Source organism: Lepisma saccharinum, chromosome 10, assembly GCF_977018435.1.
Source record: "Lepisma saccharinum chromosome 10, izLepSacc3.1, whole genome shotgun sequence".
Lineage (NCBI taxonomy): Eukaryota > Metazoa > Arthropoda > Insecta > Zygentoma > Lepismatidae > Lepisma > Lepisma saccharinum.
The window spans coordinates 84,795,383-84,813,367 of NC_139238.1; the positions used below are offsets into that span (position 1 = coordinate 84,795,383).

The 17,985-nt window shown below is 37.2% G+C and overlaps 1 protein-coding gene across 1 annotated transcript in view; it reads left to right on the forward strand.

Annotated features, from left to right (window-relative positions):
- Positions 1–238: 238 nt before the first annotated feature.
- The window catches only part of LOC145994407 (beta-catenin-like protein 1), a 44,709-nt gene continuing 26,962 nt past the window's right edge, over positions 239–17,985 (forward strand). The window contains exons 1-3 of the mRNA XM_083130531.1: positions 239–395; positions 10,902–11,153; positions 17,053–17,159. Coding sequence (XP_082986657.1) covers positions 366–395; positions 10,902–11,153; positions 17,053–17,159 — 389 coding nt within the window. The 5' untranslated portion in view covers positions 239–365. The remainder of the gene's footprint in view (positions 396–10,901; positions 11,154–17,052; positions 17,160–17,985) is intronic.

Here is a 17,985-nt window from a genome sequence, read left to right on the forward strand (position 1 = left end):
TGCTCTACGTCCGTCAGTCGAACGCGGCAGAAATATATCGGCAGAAACCGGATCCAGTGTGACCACAAGAAGGCGAGGAACATTTCACTTTTGTAAAAATAGCTTTTGGATTGCACGGTACATTGCGCCCTAGTATTTTTCGGTTTAAATAAACTTATGGGCAACGAAATTCTCACCAGCACATGCAGTAATGAACTCCATTTTCGGGAATCAAAACTGCCATATACCCCGGCGGTAAGGGTCACGAAGAAGACGAATTTTCGCGAATTGTGACGTTGTTTGGTACGAAACTTACAAAAATTTGTCACAGTCACTGGTATAAAGGGTGCATTTCCATGTTTTTGTTGATGTTTTTTTTGTAAACTATGGATATAGGAGAATTGTTATCCTACAAGGTATGGATGTTGTTGTTATTATATATATATATTTATATTTGGAAATACATGATCTGAAGACTTGGTAACGGTTCCGATTGTTTTGGGATTTTTTTTTTCAAATTCTCCTAGTAGGAATAATAATTATCGCAATAAAACAAAAGGAACTTGGGCCAAATATTTTGTTCGTTGGACTATTTTGCTGTCTGTATCACACTATCGTGTTTTTCCATAATAATAATCCCTTCTTACTTCCTATTATCTAACTGTCCGAGAATGAATTACTTCATTGATACATTGTTTGCAATTTGAAGTCTTAAGATTGTTTTGAATTTTAGAGAATGTTTTAAAAAATGTGTGCTAGCGGTAGCTAGAAGGTGAGGAACGTTATTTGAGAAACAAAATAGTGTGAACTATTACCACTGTAAATAATGTACAATGATGTGATGTTAATTTATAATGAATTCAGCTGCATGCATTACGTGTCTCACTTTGACGTACAACATTTGTGGTCACTTTAGGTTTAGGACTCTTAGCTTCTCGAAATGCTTCCAACGGTAAATTTCTCGTATCGGACAAACGGCTGAAATTTGCTAGTTCATTTAATTTGAATATTCGTACTTACGTATTCTGCATTGAGAAACATTGCTGAAGGTGGCATTTCGCTTATTTTACGGAAATAAGCTCTATTTGTGACATACCGAGTAAGTTTTCTTCGTTTCTTTTTGCCTTCGGTAACACGCAAATTGGCGGTCACAGTTTCACTACCGTACTCGGCATGCAGTGTTTTCACCCCACTGCACCCAAAAATACCTACGTAGCCCCACAAACCATTGACGCATATCCCCACGAACCATTCATACATAGCCCCACGAACCATTCATACATAGCCCCACGAACCATTTCCGGTAAGGTTAGGTTAGGTAGGGTCACTATAGGTTACAATAGTGAAAAATTGGTTTCGAAAAAAATATGCGTAGCCCCACACACCATTCTCGCATAGCCCCACGAACCATTTGTGGAAATGTACCTTCTTCAGTTACAAAAACACGTGTTTGGAAACACTGACCGGGGTACGTCATCAGACACAGGCTACATCCACCTGGAAGTAAATGGATGCAAGAGCTTTCGTGCATCGGTCAGACATTTATATCGAAAAATAGATTTACCGGCAAAATTCAATGAACGATGCGAGAAAACACTTCCCTGAACTTCCACAAGTCTAAAGAAACTGTATTCGGTAAGTAATTTCTCCTGTAAATTTGAAGAAATTCGTTTGTCCGATACAAGAAATTTACTGCTTCCAACACCCACTTCAAGCCTCACCTGGAAAAATTTTCCAGTACTCGGTGTCTTGAGATGACCATAAACCAAGCACAGGTTCTTGTATAAGCTAGGTACTTTTCAAATGATTGTTTCTCCCTTCAAATTTACTTTCACAATCATTTCCAGCATTCTTAAACACTCCTCTAAAATTATTGAATATTCAGAATGGTTACCTTTGTAACTCATTCCCAAAGAAAATTTGAAAAGGAAAATATAATTTTAGTAGTATTAACCTGCACAAAAATACTTTCTTCCTCTTCTGTAGGCACTTGTTAGACTGATACACCTATTCCTTCTTTGTATTAAAATGTGGAAAATTCCATACAATCGAAGGTGGATGGATGTGTCCAGTGGCACAGAACGTTTTTCATTTGGGGGGTACAAAATTCAGCCTACCTATATAATGTGAAGGCATGAGAAATATCTCATTTTAGAAGATATTTTGTTATTTAATGCAAAATTTGCATAAATATTTTTATTTCTTTGTATTTCTTAGAATTTATGTTACTTGAAAGAGGTGTAATTTTGGAACAATTGTAAAACATTTGACAAAGCATTTATTTGTATTATAATTAGCTGTACCTAACAACGCTCTTCAAGCACTGAAAGTACTATCATTATAAATACAAAACCGAAATCCTTCAGATCTCAGAGCAAGCAAGGAAAACCATAGGCACGAAAGTTATTTTTCTTTTATTTATTATTAATTGATTTTATTTTATTTGAGAAAATTCCAGATACAGCACAGGAGGCCATTTTACACTGAAATTGTCAACAATGAAGAAGCAAATAATAATAATAATAATTAAAAGTAACAAAATAACACAAAAATGAATAGCAAATTAACAAGAAATAAGTAAAAGATTGCACTACTTGTTATTATTTATAAAAGTTTTTTTCTAATAGAAGACCGAAAGGTAAGCTCGGAGGTAAATATATCCATACTTGAGGAGAGATCATTGAATTGTGTGACAAGTCTGTAAAATTTAGATCTTTTTTTGAATTTGTAGTCTGTTTTTTTTTGTGTGTAAAATAAGCTTGTGTTGCGTGTTGTGCTCATTGGTACACAAAAGTGGAATTCCTCAAGGAGTGTGTTGCAGCGAATTTTGCCATTGACAATTTTGTATATATAACTGAAATCATTCTGCAAACTGCGCTGAGATGCAGTCTGTAAGTTTAGAAAAGACAAGAGATGCGGAGATGGAAAATTGCGTAAAGAGGAAACCCTATAACGAACTATAGCCAGGAAGAAGTGAAAGACTGAATCGATTCTAGAGAGCTGAGTGAGACAAGCCATGGACCAGAGGGGAGAGCAGTATTCTATTATTGGGGAAATGAATGACTTGAGGTATAAAGTGAGGGCTGAGATGTCACTAATTTCAGTGAAACGGTACAGTAAATCCAAGAGACGCACTGCTTTTTATTGTGGTGCCTGTAATATGTTCCTGAAATGTAAGCTTTTCGTCGAAAACAATGCCTAAATCTTTGTGAGAAGATACTGCTTTGATGTTATTGCCAGAGATGGAGTAAGATGACTTTAACTGGTTCTTCTTGAGAGAGATAGTGAGAGTGATACACTTTTCAGGATGTAATGTAAGGTCCCATTTCGGACACCAGGAAGTAAATGTTGTTATTGTCATTCTGTAGTAAATGAGTATTGTCGTAAGTGGAGATTTCACTGAAAATTTTACAGTCATCCGCGAAAAGAAAGTAATTACTAGTGGGAGCTGTGAGGTGGTCGGCAAGGATGTCGACGAATAATATGAACAAGAGAGATCCTGGAACACTACCCTGTGGAACTCCAGAGAGCACAGGAAGAAAGTTAGATGCAGTTCCTGGAAGAACGACACATTGTTGACGATCTCTAAGGTAATCTGTGAGAAGGGTTAGACATTTGCCATGAATGTTGAATCTATTGCATAATTTGTGAATCAGAAAACGATGACTAACGGAGGCGAAAGTAAGGAGATTGGTCTGTAAAAGAAACAAGATTTTTGTTACCAACTTTTGTGAATCAATGTGATGTTGTCTTGTTTCCAAGTGTGAGGAAAGACACCTTCCGAGAAACATTTGTTCAGGAGAGTGTACAGGGAATCGCACAGGGATTCTAATGTTTTCCCGAGGAACACGGTGTTGATATCATCCGATCCTAGAGCACGGCGATCAGAAAGAGACGACAATAGATTTTTCACCTCGGGGTAGTGGCAAGCGTCGTTACAGAGGAGGAACAGACTGGCCTTACGTTTGGCAATGCTGCAAGGGAGGACAGCAGGCAGTAGTTACCATGGAAATAAGCGTTGAAGAGTTCTGCCCTTCAGTCACCCATCGCACTTTCACTAGCATATGTAATTTCAGCTGGAATTCTACCGTTATTTTTTGATTGATTTGGTGTTTTAAGTCCACTTTATGCACAGTAAGGCTAATCGGTACTGGACCTACAGTTTAAAGTGGGATCCGAACCACTTGTGCCTCCACCAGGTATCGAACCCGGACCCCTTGTTTACAAGGCGATGGCGCTACCACTGCACCATTGGGGAGGCCTCCGTTATTTTTTCTTGAGTTTATTAAATTAAAAAAGTTTTTTGGAAAAATCTCGAAAAACAGGACATCGCTCAGCACCACTTCTACAACTTGCCGCCATCTTGAAAGCGATCTTTGGTGGACAATACGAAGAGCTGGCCAAGGTTTATTTTCGTATGCAGTGGTATTAATTGCAGATACATGCGTGTGTTTTAGGGTGACATGTCAATTTCTCTTTTAAGTAAGCAGAAGCATGTGTGTGTCACAATTAAGGATTCTCGCATCTACAAAGAAAATCCAAAACACATTCCCATTTCGCCAGCCTCCATGGCAGAGTAATTAGCATAGCATGCTATGACGCCAGATGGCTCAGGTTCAAATCCAGGCGTGGGCATAGGTGTTATTTGCGAGTGTTCCTTCATCAATTTTAGCATATCATCACTCTTCATCATCTTCACGATTAGACAAAAGTGGCAGAAATGCAAAGTAAAATAAACCAAATCAATCAATCGAACATTCCCATCTTACTCAAAGACCTTGTGAATCCAATCCAAAATTTAATAGAATCTACAGTTGAATGTGAATGTGAAAGCAGGTTCAATGCCATAAGCAGAGCTCGAAAAATTTTCTTCAAAGCTAGGTGCGAGGAAACTACCTACTAGCAATTGTGTATACTACAGAGTGTTTCAAAAGTCGCATAACCCAAACTTTGCAAATGTATATCATGAAAACCGTAAGAGGTATTTACACCAAGTTTTCTGCACTAAACTAATCATGTAGGCTCCTATCACTGGGTTAATAAATTTATGTTATCATGTGTCCAAGGAAAAGCAATTACATTATTTTTAAAAAATATTGTTAATTTGCTGAAAACATCTGAGAATTGATTTTCAACATTAAATGCCTCGCCTGATTTTTTGCTGTTGCACCTGCGTCGAACCTTCTCTGCCAGTGCTACCGCAACAGCATCTGTTGCCTTTGAAATACAGTAGACTTCAACGTTGCTTGGTTCCTCCCAGCATAGAGATGTTAATTATTGAAGATTAGGCACACACAGGAACTGTACTACGTAGAAATTTTCAGTGAAAGATGCATTAACATCTCTACGCTGGGAGGAACCAGGCAATGTCAAAGTCTACTGTGTTTCAAAGGCAACAGATCCCGTTGCGGTAGCAGTGGCAGAGACAATTCCACACAGGTAAAACTGCGACAGCGAAAAATCAGGCGAGGCCAGGCCGGCTCAGTAGCTGAGTGGTTAGAGAAATCACACGGTATGCCAGAGACCCGTGTTCGAGTCCTGGTCGAACCTGCATTTTTCGCTGAAAATTTCTACATAGTACATCTCCTGTGTGCCTAATCTTCAATAATAATACCAACTCTTAACAATTTGTGGGATCATTTGTTGGTGTTTGACTAGTTGTAAAACAGTTGCTTTGTGAGGTACAGCAGAAACGGGATTTTTCTTGGAAAACCTCTTGCACATGAGTGTAAGAATGAGTAGTAAAATACTCTTCAGCAATGCACACGCGCTGCTCCAAAGAATACGCCATGCTGAATCAATTACAAGAACAGGCATAGTAGCGTCGAAAGTGAGCGAAGAGAATTCATTGAAACAAGGGGCAGTCTAGGATTCTCTCAAGAGTACAATTTGGGCACAAAATCTTGGTTTATGGTTTTTCACGTAAATGTATAGCCAATACTTAGGCACATGTGGCGTGCATCTGTTGACAATATTACGACCTGCTAGCATTGCCATATATGTCCCAAAAATGGCACTTTTTCACTAAACGCATAAAATCGCCAATAAAAAATCCATCAAATGTTGCACATTACCAGTGCTCGAAAAATCTTCCTCTGAAAATCAGGTGCCAGGGAAAAAATATCAATGGCTAATGAAAGTACAGCTATATTACAGCAAAACATCACAGTCGCCATGGCGACCAGGTGTCTGGAATTTTTCGAGACCTGCACATGACCAATTTTCTTCGCAAATGATAGATTGACATGGCACCAGTCATCTAAATGACCCTTCGATAATTTCTTACATATTTTTCTCATTCAGAAGTGCATTTCTGGAAAAATTTTAATGCTGCCTTCCGCCAGTTATTAATTTATCTACATTTTCTGTATGGAGAAAACTGATAATTTTAAGCATTATAAAATTTCTCAATGGACGAGGCTTTATAGTGCAGAAAACCCAGTGTAAATATCTCTTATGGTTTTCATGATATACATTTTCAGTTTGGGTTGTGCAAATTTTGGAACACTCTGTATAAGAAGCTGAGTATCACGGTATTCAAAACATCGCTAAATCATTCGAGAAAGCAGAAAATGGGGTGTTGGGGGCAAAGAGTAAGAAATTATTACTGACTCTCTGGAATGTTCACAACGTTGATTAAAAAAAAATAATCATTTGCTAACTTACGCTGTACTGCAATTTGAACTTAGAATCATCAAAATTCCGTAAATGTTACAGCATAAGATCACAGTCGCCAGGCTGACATTTTTAGTCACCATGGTGACCGGGATTTTTCGAGCCCTGGCCATAATGCTCGCCTTTACTCAGAGAAATCGTTGAGAAGTTTTAAAGGTACTTTTCCTTTCCTTAGACCCCGAGTGCATTGCTTCCATGCCGAAATATTTGCAAGAAATTGGATCAAGTCTAAGTATCACAGTGCCCTTGACAAGCCAACTGGCAAACCATACAACCTGCAATGAGTCTCATTTATCTCCTGCATTCATCTGACTAATGTAATTTTCTTACAGTTTGACTTTCGAGTTTAACTTAAAATGGCGTTTGTGTTACATTGAATATCAAAATTCCATTTTAAGCAATTAATGTCCAATTCTAGGCATATCTAATACAAGATAAAAATAAGTCCTCCCCCCCTCTCATAAAATCACAAATTGCACCCTGTTTAAATGTCCAGGAATCATTTCATTTCACCTAGGAATGAAATCGCGATGAGAAGTTGAGAATAGTCACAGCCTCATCTCATCTCCTGTGTGGTGAGGTCCTTCTCGTTCTTGTTTGTGCTTATTTTTGTTTCGGTTTCCATTTAGAAGTTATTAAAACTTATTCTAGTTTCACTTCATGCTCAGATAGGCTAATCGGGACTGGATCTACAGTTTAAAATGGAATCAAGAGCACTGTGCATGTGAGACCCCTTAAATACAAGGCGAGATATCTCATCCTGGCCAATGAAATGTTAGTATAAGCAACACGTAAATTGTGTTTCACAATATACAATATGTCACAAAAACAAAAAAAATTCTTAATAACGTTTTTCTGCTTTACATCTTTTTTCGACTCTGCGAACCGTCGCACCCTGATGGCTGAGCTCATTGAATGGTTGAAGCACGATCTTGCACAAAGTGAGTCCTGATCTGAGCATGGGTCTTTTCATTAATTTCATCTACACTCTGTCTGTTGTTGGAATCTCCAGAGCAACTGAACAAAAACAAGTTGAGGGCTCGGCGATTGAACGTGTTAGAGGGAAACATGTGACTGCAGCTAGTTGCCGTTTGCAGCAGCATGCACTACTTTGCTCCACCCACTTGCATTCTCCCCTTCTCTATAGTTATGTGGGACTTCACAGATACCCGAGACAGAGTGTAATAATTATTTCTCTTCACTTCAATTTAGGGTGGTTACTCACCGGGAATTATGCATGAATTTTTGGCTTGAATGTTTCTCCGTAGACGTGAAAAACTGCAACTTTTATTAATAAAAATCCCATTGAATTTAAACATGTTTCTATCAATCAATCAATATGTTTATTCATCATTATTCACAATAATGCAATAGATGTTGTCATTAGTACAAATATAAAACACAATACAAGAATGGTATAAACATACAAATATAAGACATAAAGCAAGAATAGTATAAACATACAAATATAAGACATAAAACAAGAATAGCATGTATATCTAAATATAAAACTCAATACAAGAATAGCATAACCAAGCCTACATAAATAATAAATATATAGGGTGAGTATGAAGATGACAGTATTACATATATTACGAGTTCTAGAAATTTAAATCATCTTTTGAGTACAGAATAAATAACTGAATCTTGTGTTGTGTCTGTGTATAGTGTGTCTTATGTTGAATTTATGAATATTTTCTTTGATAAACATTAGGCAGCTAAATATGTATAGGCATGGAACAGTCATTATTTTATATTGCTTGAAAAGAGGTTTGCATGAAACAGATTGGCTGAATATTCCAGCCATATTTCTTACTGCCTTTTTCTGCCAAATGAATACATTGCCAGCAGTTGATGAGTTACCCCATAATAAAACCCCATATGTTAAATGGCTATGAAAAAAGGCGTAATAAGATTGTACCAATAAATTTTCACTTACGAAGGATCATAGTCACCAACTCCATGGGGCTTGGGGAGGCTCGAGCCCCCCCCATGTTAACGACGTGGGGGCAGAGCCCCCCAAATAATATTGCTTAAGAGGATCTAATGTATTATTTTGCTTCTCTTGTAAAGTTTACTCTGAATTATGCCACATGAACTTAACTTTAAATACACATTTGAAATGTTCTAGACCATCAACTTTGGGGTTTGAGACCGCTAAACCATTAACTTTGGGGGGGGGGGGCTATGACCAGAGACAGCAAAACACATGACTTATTACTATATACTAAGTATGTAATTATGAGTATTGTTAAAATTTTTACTAAAAAGAGTTTCAAAAGATGATGTGCATGAACTAGGAGAGTGGATGGGACGTTCGGGCTACAAATAGCTCTCACATGACATTCAGAAAGAGATCATTGATATATTAGGGAGATCTGTTTTGCACTCTGCGGTAGCAGATATCAAAAGTCGGGAATATTTTGCTATTATGGTTGACGAAACTTGTGACATATCCATCCGTGGACAATTAATATTCTGCATTCGAACTGTGAATAAAAATTTTGATATTTTTGAGGAATTCATGGGCTTTTATGAGATTCCGAACACTGAGGCCAAAACTTAAAAAAAGGGAGAGAGTGAGTCATTCATTAATTTATTTCAGTGATCAGAGCCCCCAATAATTTTGCGCAGGATCTAAGTTTATTTAATAAGATGACTGTTATGCACTGAAGCAAGTTTTTCACCGTTTACTTTTTATATTTGTCGAGGAAGGAAAAGAAAACTGCGTTGAAAATAAAGCATTCTCTCAGTCTGTTTACTTTGTTAGTGTCCTTTAAAGAACAATCTATCTGACAGACGGAAGATTATTGCAAGATAAGATATCTTGAAGTTGATTAGGTAAATCTGAGTTTGAAACCCTTGTACAATTAAATTTTTTTCATAGATAAGTATATCCCATAACATTTGTAGCTTGTGTTGGTAGATGTATTTGATATGGTGTATGTGAAATGGCAAATGCAAACGACATAATCATGACCAAAACCTCATAAGCTTACATGGAAATGCTCAAAGCTTCGCCGGTGTAGGAGATTGCCTTAAATGAAATATTTAATTGAATTGAATTGAATTGAAAGTTTTGGATACATTGGATTCACACAGATTATATTGTTAATATGTCTCTGTGTGTGTGTGTGGGGGGGGGGGGTGAGAAGTGGTAATACCTAAGGTTGATGTATAGAAAACATCAGCTTGTATCCTTGAATATTTGGAAAGTTTGCCTTGAAAATTATACGTGAATTTTATCATGGTCTTAGAGTGGCCACCATGTAATTACCTTTAAGAGACAGATAAACTGTGTAAATAAAAAATACAAATACATTATTATAATGTTCAAGGTGTATAAGCGCAATTCCATTGTGACGGGTGTCACATTCAGACAAATTTTCATTCATGTTTTAATTTATTTCCTAGCACCTTCAATATGTAACTTTATCAATTCATGTAAGATTTTCCTTGATGAAAGTAATTTAATTTCAGAATATTTCTCCCCCATCTCAATTGTCAGCTACAGAAATTACATTTTTTGTAATTGTGACGGGTGTGACACTTCTCATTCTTGACTTTAGGATGTTCCTCAGTCCTTCAAAAAATTCTGTGAAATGTATGGGTTTATTGTGACGGGTGTGACACCATGCACATTATTTACTTCGTAAGATTATGGAACAATACAAAGGCTATGAAAATTATAATGAGTAGATTATTGAAACAAAGATTTGTTTAAAAATGAAGTAGAGTGGTTCAGAACTTAATAAATAGAAACAATCTATGAGAATTAGAATGAAATTAGAATTAATTTAGTTTTCTTATGGTATAATACTATATCATAATGACACAAAATGAAGTGGAGACACCATACACAAAATCCCACTTCTACTATAAAAATTAATAGGTTTGAAACAATATGTTATTTAAAGTCCATGTAATCCAAGTAATGTTTGTATTAATAGTTCCAAATACTACATACTTTTCCCTTTAATTTCACATATAATAATGATTCTTTCGATAAAAATAAAATCAACCTTGTTTGTCCACTTTCACAGAATGGCTCATAACTGATTCCCAGTACTGAACAACTGCAATACAATACTTCTTCATTATGTGTGCACTTATTTTTTTTTCATTCTGAAAACACCTTTCTTGGAGACCTTGTCAACCTACATCTTATCAAAAAAAGCAAATGCATTGAAGTGTGTTTCATTTCCCTGTTGAAATTGAAAAATTCTTTTTTTTCCTTTTCCGATCAGCCCCCAAATGCCCCCAAGCGTCCACAAGATGAAGACGATGAGGATGAAGAAGAAGAAAATGAATTTGAGAAGCACCGGAAGCTTCGGAAGTTGTCCGCTTCAAGGAGTGCAAATGCAGAGAGGTCGCGGAAGGAAAGGAGGGAGCATGCCCCACCACCACAGCCAGTGGATGCAGACTTAGATATTGAGCCTGGAGTTACGCCAGAAGAAAGGGAGAAGATTATCCAGCTGGTGGAAAATGAAGAAGTGGAGGTTAAAATACAGTTGATTACTTTTATTGTTTACATGTAGTAGGTTAGTCTCTGTAGGCAGGAGTTCATCTTGGAGAGAAGAGGGGCTTGAAATGTAAATTTTGGCACAATTTGTATTGTTTAATGTTGTATATGATAAAAGTGATTTACCCCAATTTTATAGTGATCGTTTATCTAGTTCAATTTGAGTCTCCCTCAACTAGAAAGGTGTTTAGCAGAAATATTCCTTTTCAAAGTGCATCTGAAAACCTAAGAACAGTCCAGGGAAGCAATAGCCTATATATTTGCCAGGATTTGCAAATGAAAATAAATTCCAGTTTTTTCTTGAACCAGTTTCTTGCTGAGAGATAGTAATTTTTTGTTATTTTATATTGAACTGTTGAATAAACTTTAAAGGGAATAGCAAAAATAGCCAATCTCCATCGGCAGTTAGAGTGGTTATTACAGATGCTACAATGCCAAAGTTCCTAAAGTCGGAATAACGAACCTTCAGACCCTCCGTAAACAAACCGTCTCACTTCGAGTAACGTATCAGTCAGTGTCAGCTGTTCGGGAATGCCGTGGCCATCATATGCTGTTCGCTGGCACTTCACCTGATCTTTAATTTTACATACCATGGAAAAACGTATTCCTATTTTAACTTATACACATTGAAGTATAAGAAATTTTCGAGAAGTGATTAAATATGTGTTCTTGTTCAAGAGTGAACATATTTTTCTACAACAAAAGTTCCATTTATCTGACACTGGGTTAACAGTTCCCCTTCCCCCTCCTCTTTCAGTATGACAGCGCCAAAGTAAAACTTACAAGAGAGTGAGAGAATAGTTTCAGTAAATTCAAGCCTTTTGGTTTTGTTGCTACCCCTTCCACCAAATTAGTGCACAACATTGTTGACATACAGTGTATTGTTATCTCCTTTGTGCAACAAATATAATGCTAGTTTTAGCGGAAGCTAAACACAGATAAGCCGAGGAATAAAAAGAGATTGTTTATATTTCTTTCTGTTTCTCGTGCACTGGAAAACAGTAAGATGATAATAATCACATTATTTACCCACGTCTCATGCAAGTAATGTATTTTCTTACCTTGATTCAGCAGTTCCTTTTTGAACTGGAGGCATTTTCGGCGCTAATCAACGATATCGTCCCTGTCAAATTTGCTTCCCCAAAATGAACTCAACGTGCCACAAGAAGCAATTTAACGTTGAACGGGGAGATCGTCATCATCACAATTAACATTCGCCAATATCTTCTTCACAGTGGACAGCTCTTTCATTGAAAAAATACGAATGCACCTTGCGCCGTATTATCTCAAAATCTGTTTACTTGTTTATACGAGCAACAACGTGTTTCTTCACGGGACACAACTTGACCGGTCATTTTCCTTTCTTTCACCAGACCGAAAACACAAGATGCAGACACACAATTACACTCGGACACTAATTGCACTGCTTTCTCAGGATACCACCGAGACAACGTCATATAAACGTTAAGGTCAACCTGCTTCACGCCACTTTTCAAATGGCTGTATTTCCGAAAGAACCTCTGAGAACACTGAGACCTTCCTGCATGCATGGAAGTTGCTTTGTTCGAAACTGGCGCTATTTTCTTGCTGCTCACGTGATTGGTTGTAATTTATACAATCATCACATACGACCTCTGACAATAAAGTTCGGTGAATGATCCTGAACATCGAAAGTAGATGAATTCTTAATGAAACCTACCTTACTGTCCTTCGAAGTAGTCCCCTCCCATGGCTATGCACCATTGAGAACTGCTGTACATGTCCTGGAAACTTTTAGAAAAGTCTTCTTTCGGGATGGTGTTCAAGACCCTCGTCACGTTCCGTTGGATGTCCGGAATATTCTCAAATCTCTGACCTTTCAAAGCAATTTTGAGGCGTGGGAAGAGAAAGAAATCTGGAGGATTCAGATCCAAATTTCTTGCAATGCATTCCTACAGAGAATGAGAGCTGATGTGTGAGGTACGACCCTGAAACGAAATGCCAAAGCATGGAATGGCGTTCTCCTGCATCACCCCGTTGGAAGAAGGCCAAGGCGGAAAAATTGTTGTTCCCTCTGGCATGTTGTGGATCATGTCATCACTGTCAAAGAAAGTGATAAGCATCGTCTTGATGCGTGATTTTTACCAAGCTAAGTGCGCACCATCGGCATTTTTCGAGCGAGAAATAATGGAGCTCAGTCGTTAGGGCATCTGACTACCATGCGAGAGACCCGGGGTTGATCCCCTGCAGGGGAGAACCGGTATCCTTTCCACCTGTTCAAACTACTCCGGCGCCCACCCAGCATCATATCAAGTGGGTACCTGGAAGAATCTTTGAGGGATAAAGGTAGCCTGGTAAATGCAAGGCCAGGGCTGTACAGGAATTGGTCTCATCTGAAGTGATGCAAAGGGCCCACGTGTTCTCAGCTGTATGGGGTTGTGCACATTCGATTGGCCTTCGTGAATTGTCTACACCATCGTCTGACCATAGTATCACTCACGACGTCCAGTCTGCACACGTCACACGATTGCTGCTGCCTCTGTGCCAAATCTGAGCATGAAAAAATCTGATTACTACACATAGGCTACATCGCAGTCAGTGGGAGACTGTATGAGAGCTGCAATCTTTAACCTAGAACTGTCCTAAAACGGCTGCATTGCAACTGTACCAGATTACAGTTACATGCCACTTCTTCCTGCCTGCATGTGTGTGTGTGTGTGTTGCTCTCCGACCACTAGTGCTGCGTATAGGCACCATTGGAGCTTTCTTCAGGACGACCCTCGTATATGAACTTTCAGAAGCTGTTATTATTAGAGTGTTCCTGTTTTAATGTGTGGTTAGCTAAATCAGGTACCTATACAATGCAATTCTATAAATTGCTTGCGTTAAATTTCTAATACCTACATACCGTTTTCGTCAGCAATAATATTATAACTGCATGTTGTCAGTTTCACAGTACTTCACGTGGATATACTGTACTGAAGCAGAAATCCCATTGATAATGTAAGGAAAAATGACACTTTATTTTGTTCGATTCAATTGTTTCACTTATATGCAAGAGTTAAGTTGTTTGCTTTACAGAGAAGAGATAAGTAGCTTTATGCATTGAAAAATGAGTCCACACTCATGGTTCTTGCAAGCAGAGGGTTCCAAATCTCAGTGGAAATATCAACATATAATACTGAGAATGTATAAGGAGACTGATAAATTACAAATTGTATTTCTTAATCAATCACTCTTCACTTATCTCATTTAGTCTGAACTTAAAGAAGAATCTAGTATTTTATTTTAAACTTACTGCGTATGATAAAATTCCGTAATCCTTCCCTAGCTTGTGAATTGTAATAATTTTCCAAATTCACTATTTTGCAGTTTGAATTCAATTCATAGAGAATAGAGAAATTAAGTCAATTTCATAAAAGATAATATTGGTACTTAATAAATTCATAGCTGGATCTGTATGAGTTTATTATTTCCATTTGCAAAAACATATATTTAGTTTAGTTTGTAATTGTCAGGGAGAAAATTAAATTGTGTGCTGGAAAACCTGGAAAAGTCAGGGAATTTTATTTCTGCTTGTCTATAGCCACCCTGTTGCTGCATAAATCAACATTTTCGAACGGGGTGACAAGGACATAGGAGTGTGTTTTTGGATGATGTAACTTTAGAGACGTTGAGGTACACACTGGAGGATACTGGAACGTGTGGCTTTGAGATGTAGATCGACCACGTTGTGACATGCACATTTGCCATTGTCATTAGTTGTATTTTGTATTTGATTTTTGTTATTTAGCATCACTTTCTTCCATTTCTGGCTAATCCCGAAAGATGAGGATGAGTGATCGTCAGATGAAATTGATGAAGGGATACTCACAAATAACACCCATTCCGGGATTCAAACCAGGGAACTTCAGTGGCAAGTCTGAAAGTCAGCCACCAAGCAAGATGTACATTTTGATTTTTCATTTTTTACATATGTACATTTAACTCCCAACAGATTATCAGTGAAACACTGCTTATTCTGCATTGTTTGACAAATGGTATATCTTTGCACCTTGTGGCTATGTGGGGTATTTTATTTTCATAAGTTGGCAACACTGTTAAGGTACACGTGCTTTTGTTTACAGAAGGTCTTAAGTTCTATGATTCCAGGCCAGTAGCCTGGAATTCTTTATGAGGGGGTCAATTTTTAATATATTGTGTCGCATTCACAGATATAGCAGGGTACACAGAGGCACTTGCCCCCTCTCCCAAAGAGATAAGTAACAGAAAAGGGATGATATCTTGAAACTGCGTCGGACCAAAAAAACTTCGTGCAACATCAAATGGCAATATTTCGATAATGACCTTTCCAGATTACCAGAGAATATAAAGTTTGACATAAATAGACTAATAGGGACTGTATCTACTTAATATTTACAGGTTGATAATGTTAATAGACGATTAATATGTACCAACAGCTTTGGGCCTCTCTGCAGAACTGATTAAGGGAGCCCTTTATAAATCATGCTTCATAATTATTCCCTCTAGTTTCCAGTATGCAAGATTTTTACACACAAAGGAATCTAACGAGAATCCAACATCACCATTGTGTTGTGTTATGCAAGAAAAATCGAATTAATTAAATAATAATGGTTACATATTATCTACACTTTGATGAATTGTGTAAAAATTTGTGATACATTTTTTGTACTTGCTAAAACATTAGAACATGGGTCCTTATTTATTATCTATCACTTTTGGGATGAAGGGCTCTAGTTTGCTTGTGCTCCAAGCCTAGGGGAAGGAGACTAACATGTATCAAATAGTGGTTTGGCAATCAGCACTCTTGATCTCTCCAGTTGTAAGATAAAAGGGTCAGCTGCCTTGCCAATGCGATCACATAAATGGAACTCTTTGTTTTCTTTGAAATCAATGGGGAAAGTTTCCTTCCATGTTGGAAACATGTTTATTATTATTCCTTTAATCCATTGTTGCAAATGGTCTTCGATTTTCTTTGTTCACAAATCCAGCACTTTCTATTTAATACCATTTTACTGGATGGCTAAGATCTTAAATTCCCCATCAAATGCCCATTTTTGCCATGATCAGCCAAATATTTATGTTTTAGCACGATCCTATTTTTTTTTATCTATCTTTTGTAAACTTGCAAGGCCTTGTTAATGGGGTACTGTTCTGAAGCCTGGGACTCCTATGGAAGGATCCAAAAGGTTGAAGTGAATCAGAAGTATCCACTTGTAAATACAAAACCTTTTTTCACATTTTTGAAAATTACCTTTAGTGGTTATCCAAACATTCATAAAAGTACCATATTTCACTACACCCTGTTTTTTTTCAGTCAAAAATGTGTTTTATAACTTTTCATTGACTAATCGTTACATCAGATAACAAATCCAATGAAAGCAGCACAATATCTTTGGGCATAGAAGATTAAATTTTGTAAGTCTCCACTTCAAAACACTGTAGTAAACTTGCTCCAGTGTAATATTTCAACTATAATGCACAAATCAATAACAAAGAATGGGTTAAGTTTTTTGTTTTTTTGCACACCCGCAAGAAATATTCGCTAAACTGTCATGAAGAAATGATGTGCATCGATTTGAACTATTCGGTTTATTCTAATCTTGCATTAAAACAGTTTAGTAATATTTTTTTTTAAGTACCGGTAATACCGACACAATTGAGAACAAGCTTCTCATAATGGCCACACTCCACTTTTTTGCAAAAAAAAAATGCACAGAATCTGTGACAATTGTGCCATGAAATATGTTATTTTCAAGACGTAACCATAATGTAAGACTGGAACATTGCAGTACAAGTTGAAATCTCCAATGTTTCCCTGACTGTGTGTTAGTTAGTATACAGAATTTTCAATTGTAGTTTGTTGAAACTTGCAGGCAGAGACGCTCGATGAATCTTCATTGAAGAGGATGATTCTGCTGTTCGAGAAGAGAGCTCTTAAGAATCAGGAAATGAGAATCAAGTTCCCAGACATGCCGGAAAAGTAAGTTGCTTTGTGTTTGTGTTGAAAATATGTGTAATTAAGAAATCTCATTATTCTAAGTGATATTATAAAGCTGCTAATTTGACACGTGGAAACATCCAGCTCCTGTTGTGCTGAATGAGGTATTATATTGCATAAAGTGTACATTTATTTCAATTCTATTCTGATGTATTCAAATATTTAAAAAAAGACCTCCAGCCAACCTCTGCACCAGCATATGTAATAATCCAATCCTTCATGATATGTATAATGTAAGAGAAAAATTAGTGAAAATAGAAATTGACAATTTTCTGAGCAATATTCGTGTATCCCACTGTATCTCTACACATCCTAAAAGGGAAAGTTAAAAGTACCCTTGTGCATGTGCACACATGCCATGAAGGGATATGGGCTGATGTAGTAGAGCTCCACATATTCTTGATCTCAGCCATAGTTGGGATGATGTGATCATCATCATGCCCGGCTGTCTTTACTCCCAGATACCCATTGATACAAGGCTGGGTGAACCTCTGAGCCATGCAGAAACAGGTAAATGACTGGAAAAGTTTCTGGTCCAAATCACCTGCCCCAGGATTTGATCCCGGGTCTTCAGCTTTGTAGCCAGATGCTCAACTTAGCTACCGTGATTCTTCCTCTACACATCCTAAACTTTTATTAATAGCATAGTAATTTCAGTTCTTATCCTCATTTCACATTGTTCTTGATAAGGAGGTTATCTTCCAAAATACATTTTAGCAAAAGTTATTTTGCTTCTTTTAATCTGCTTCCTCAGCATCAATGCACCTTTAAGAATTTTAATAAATCAGACCAAATATGTTATCCTTAA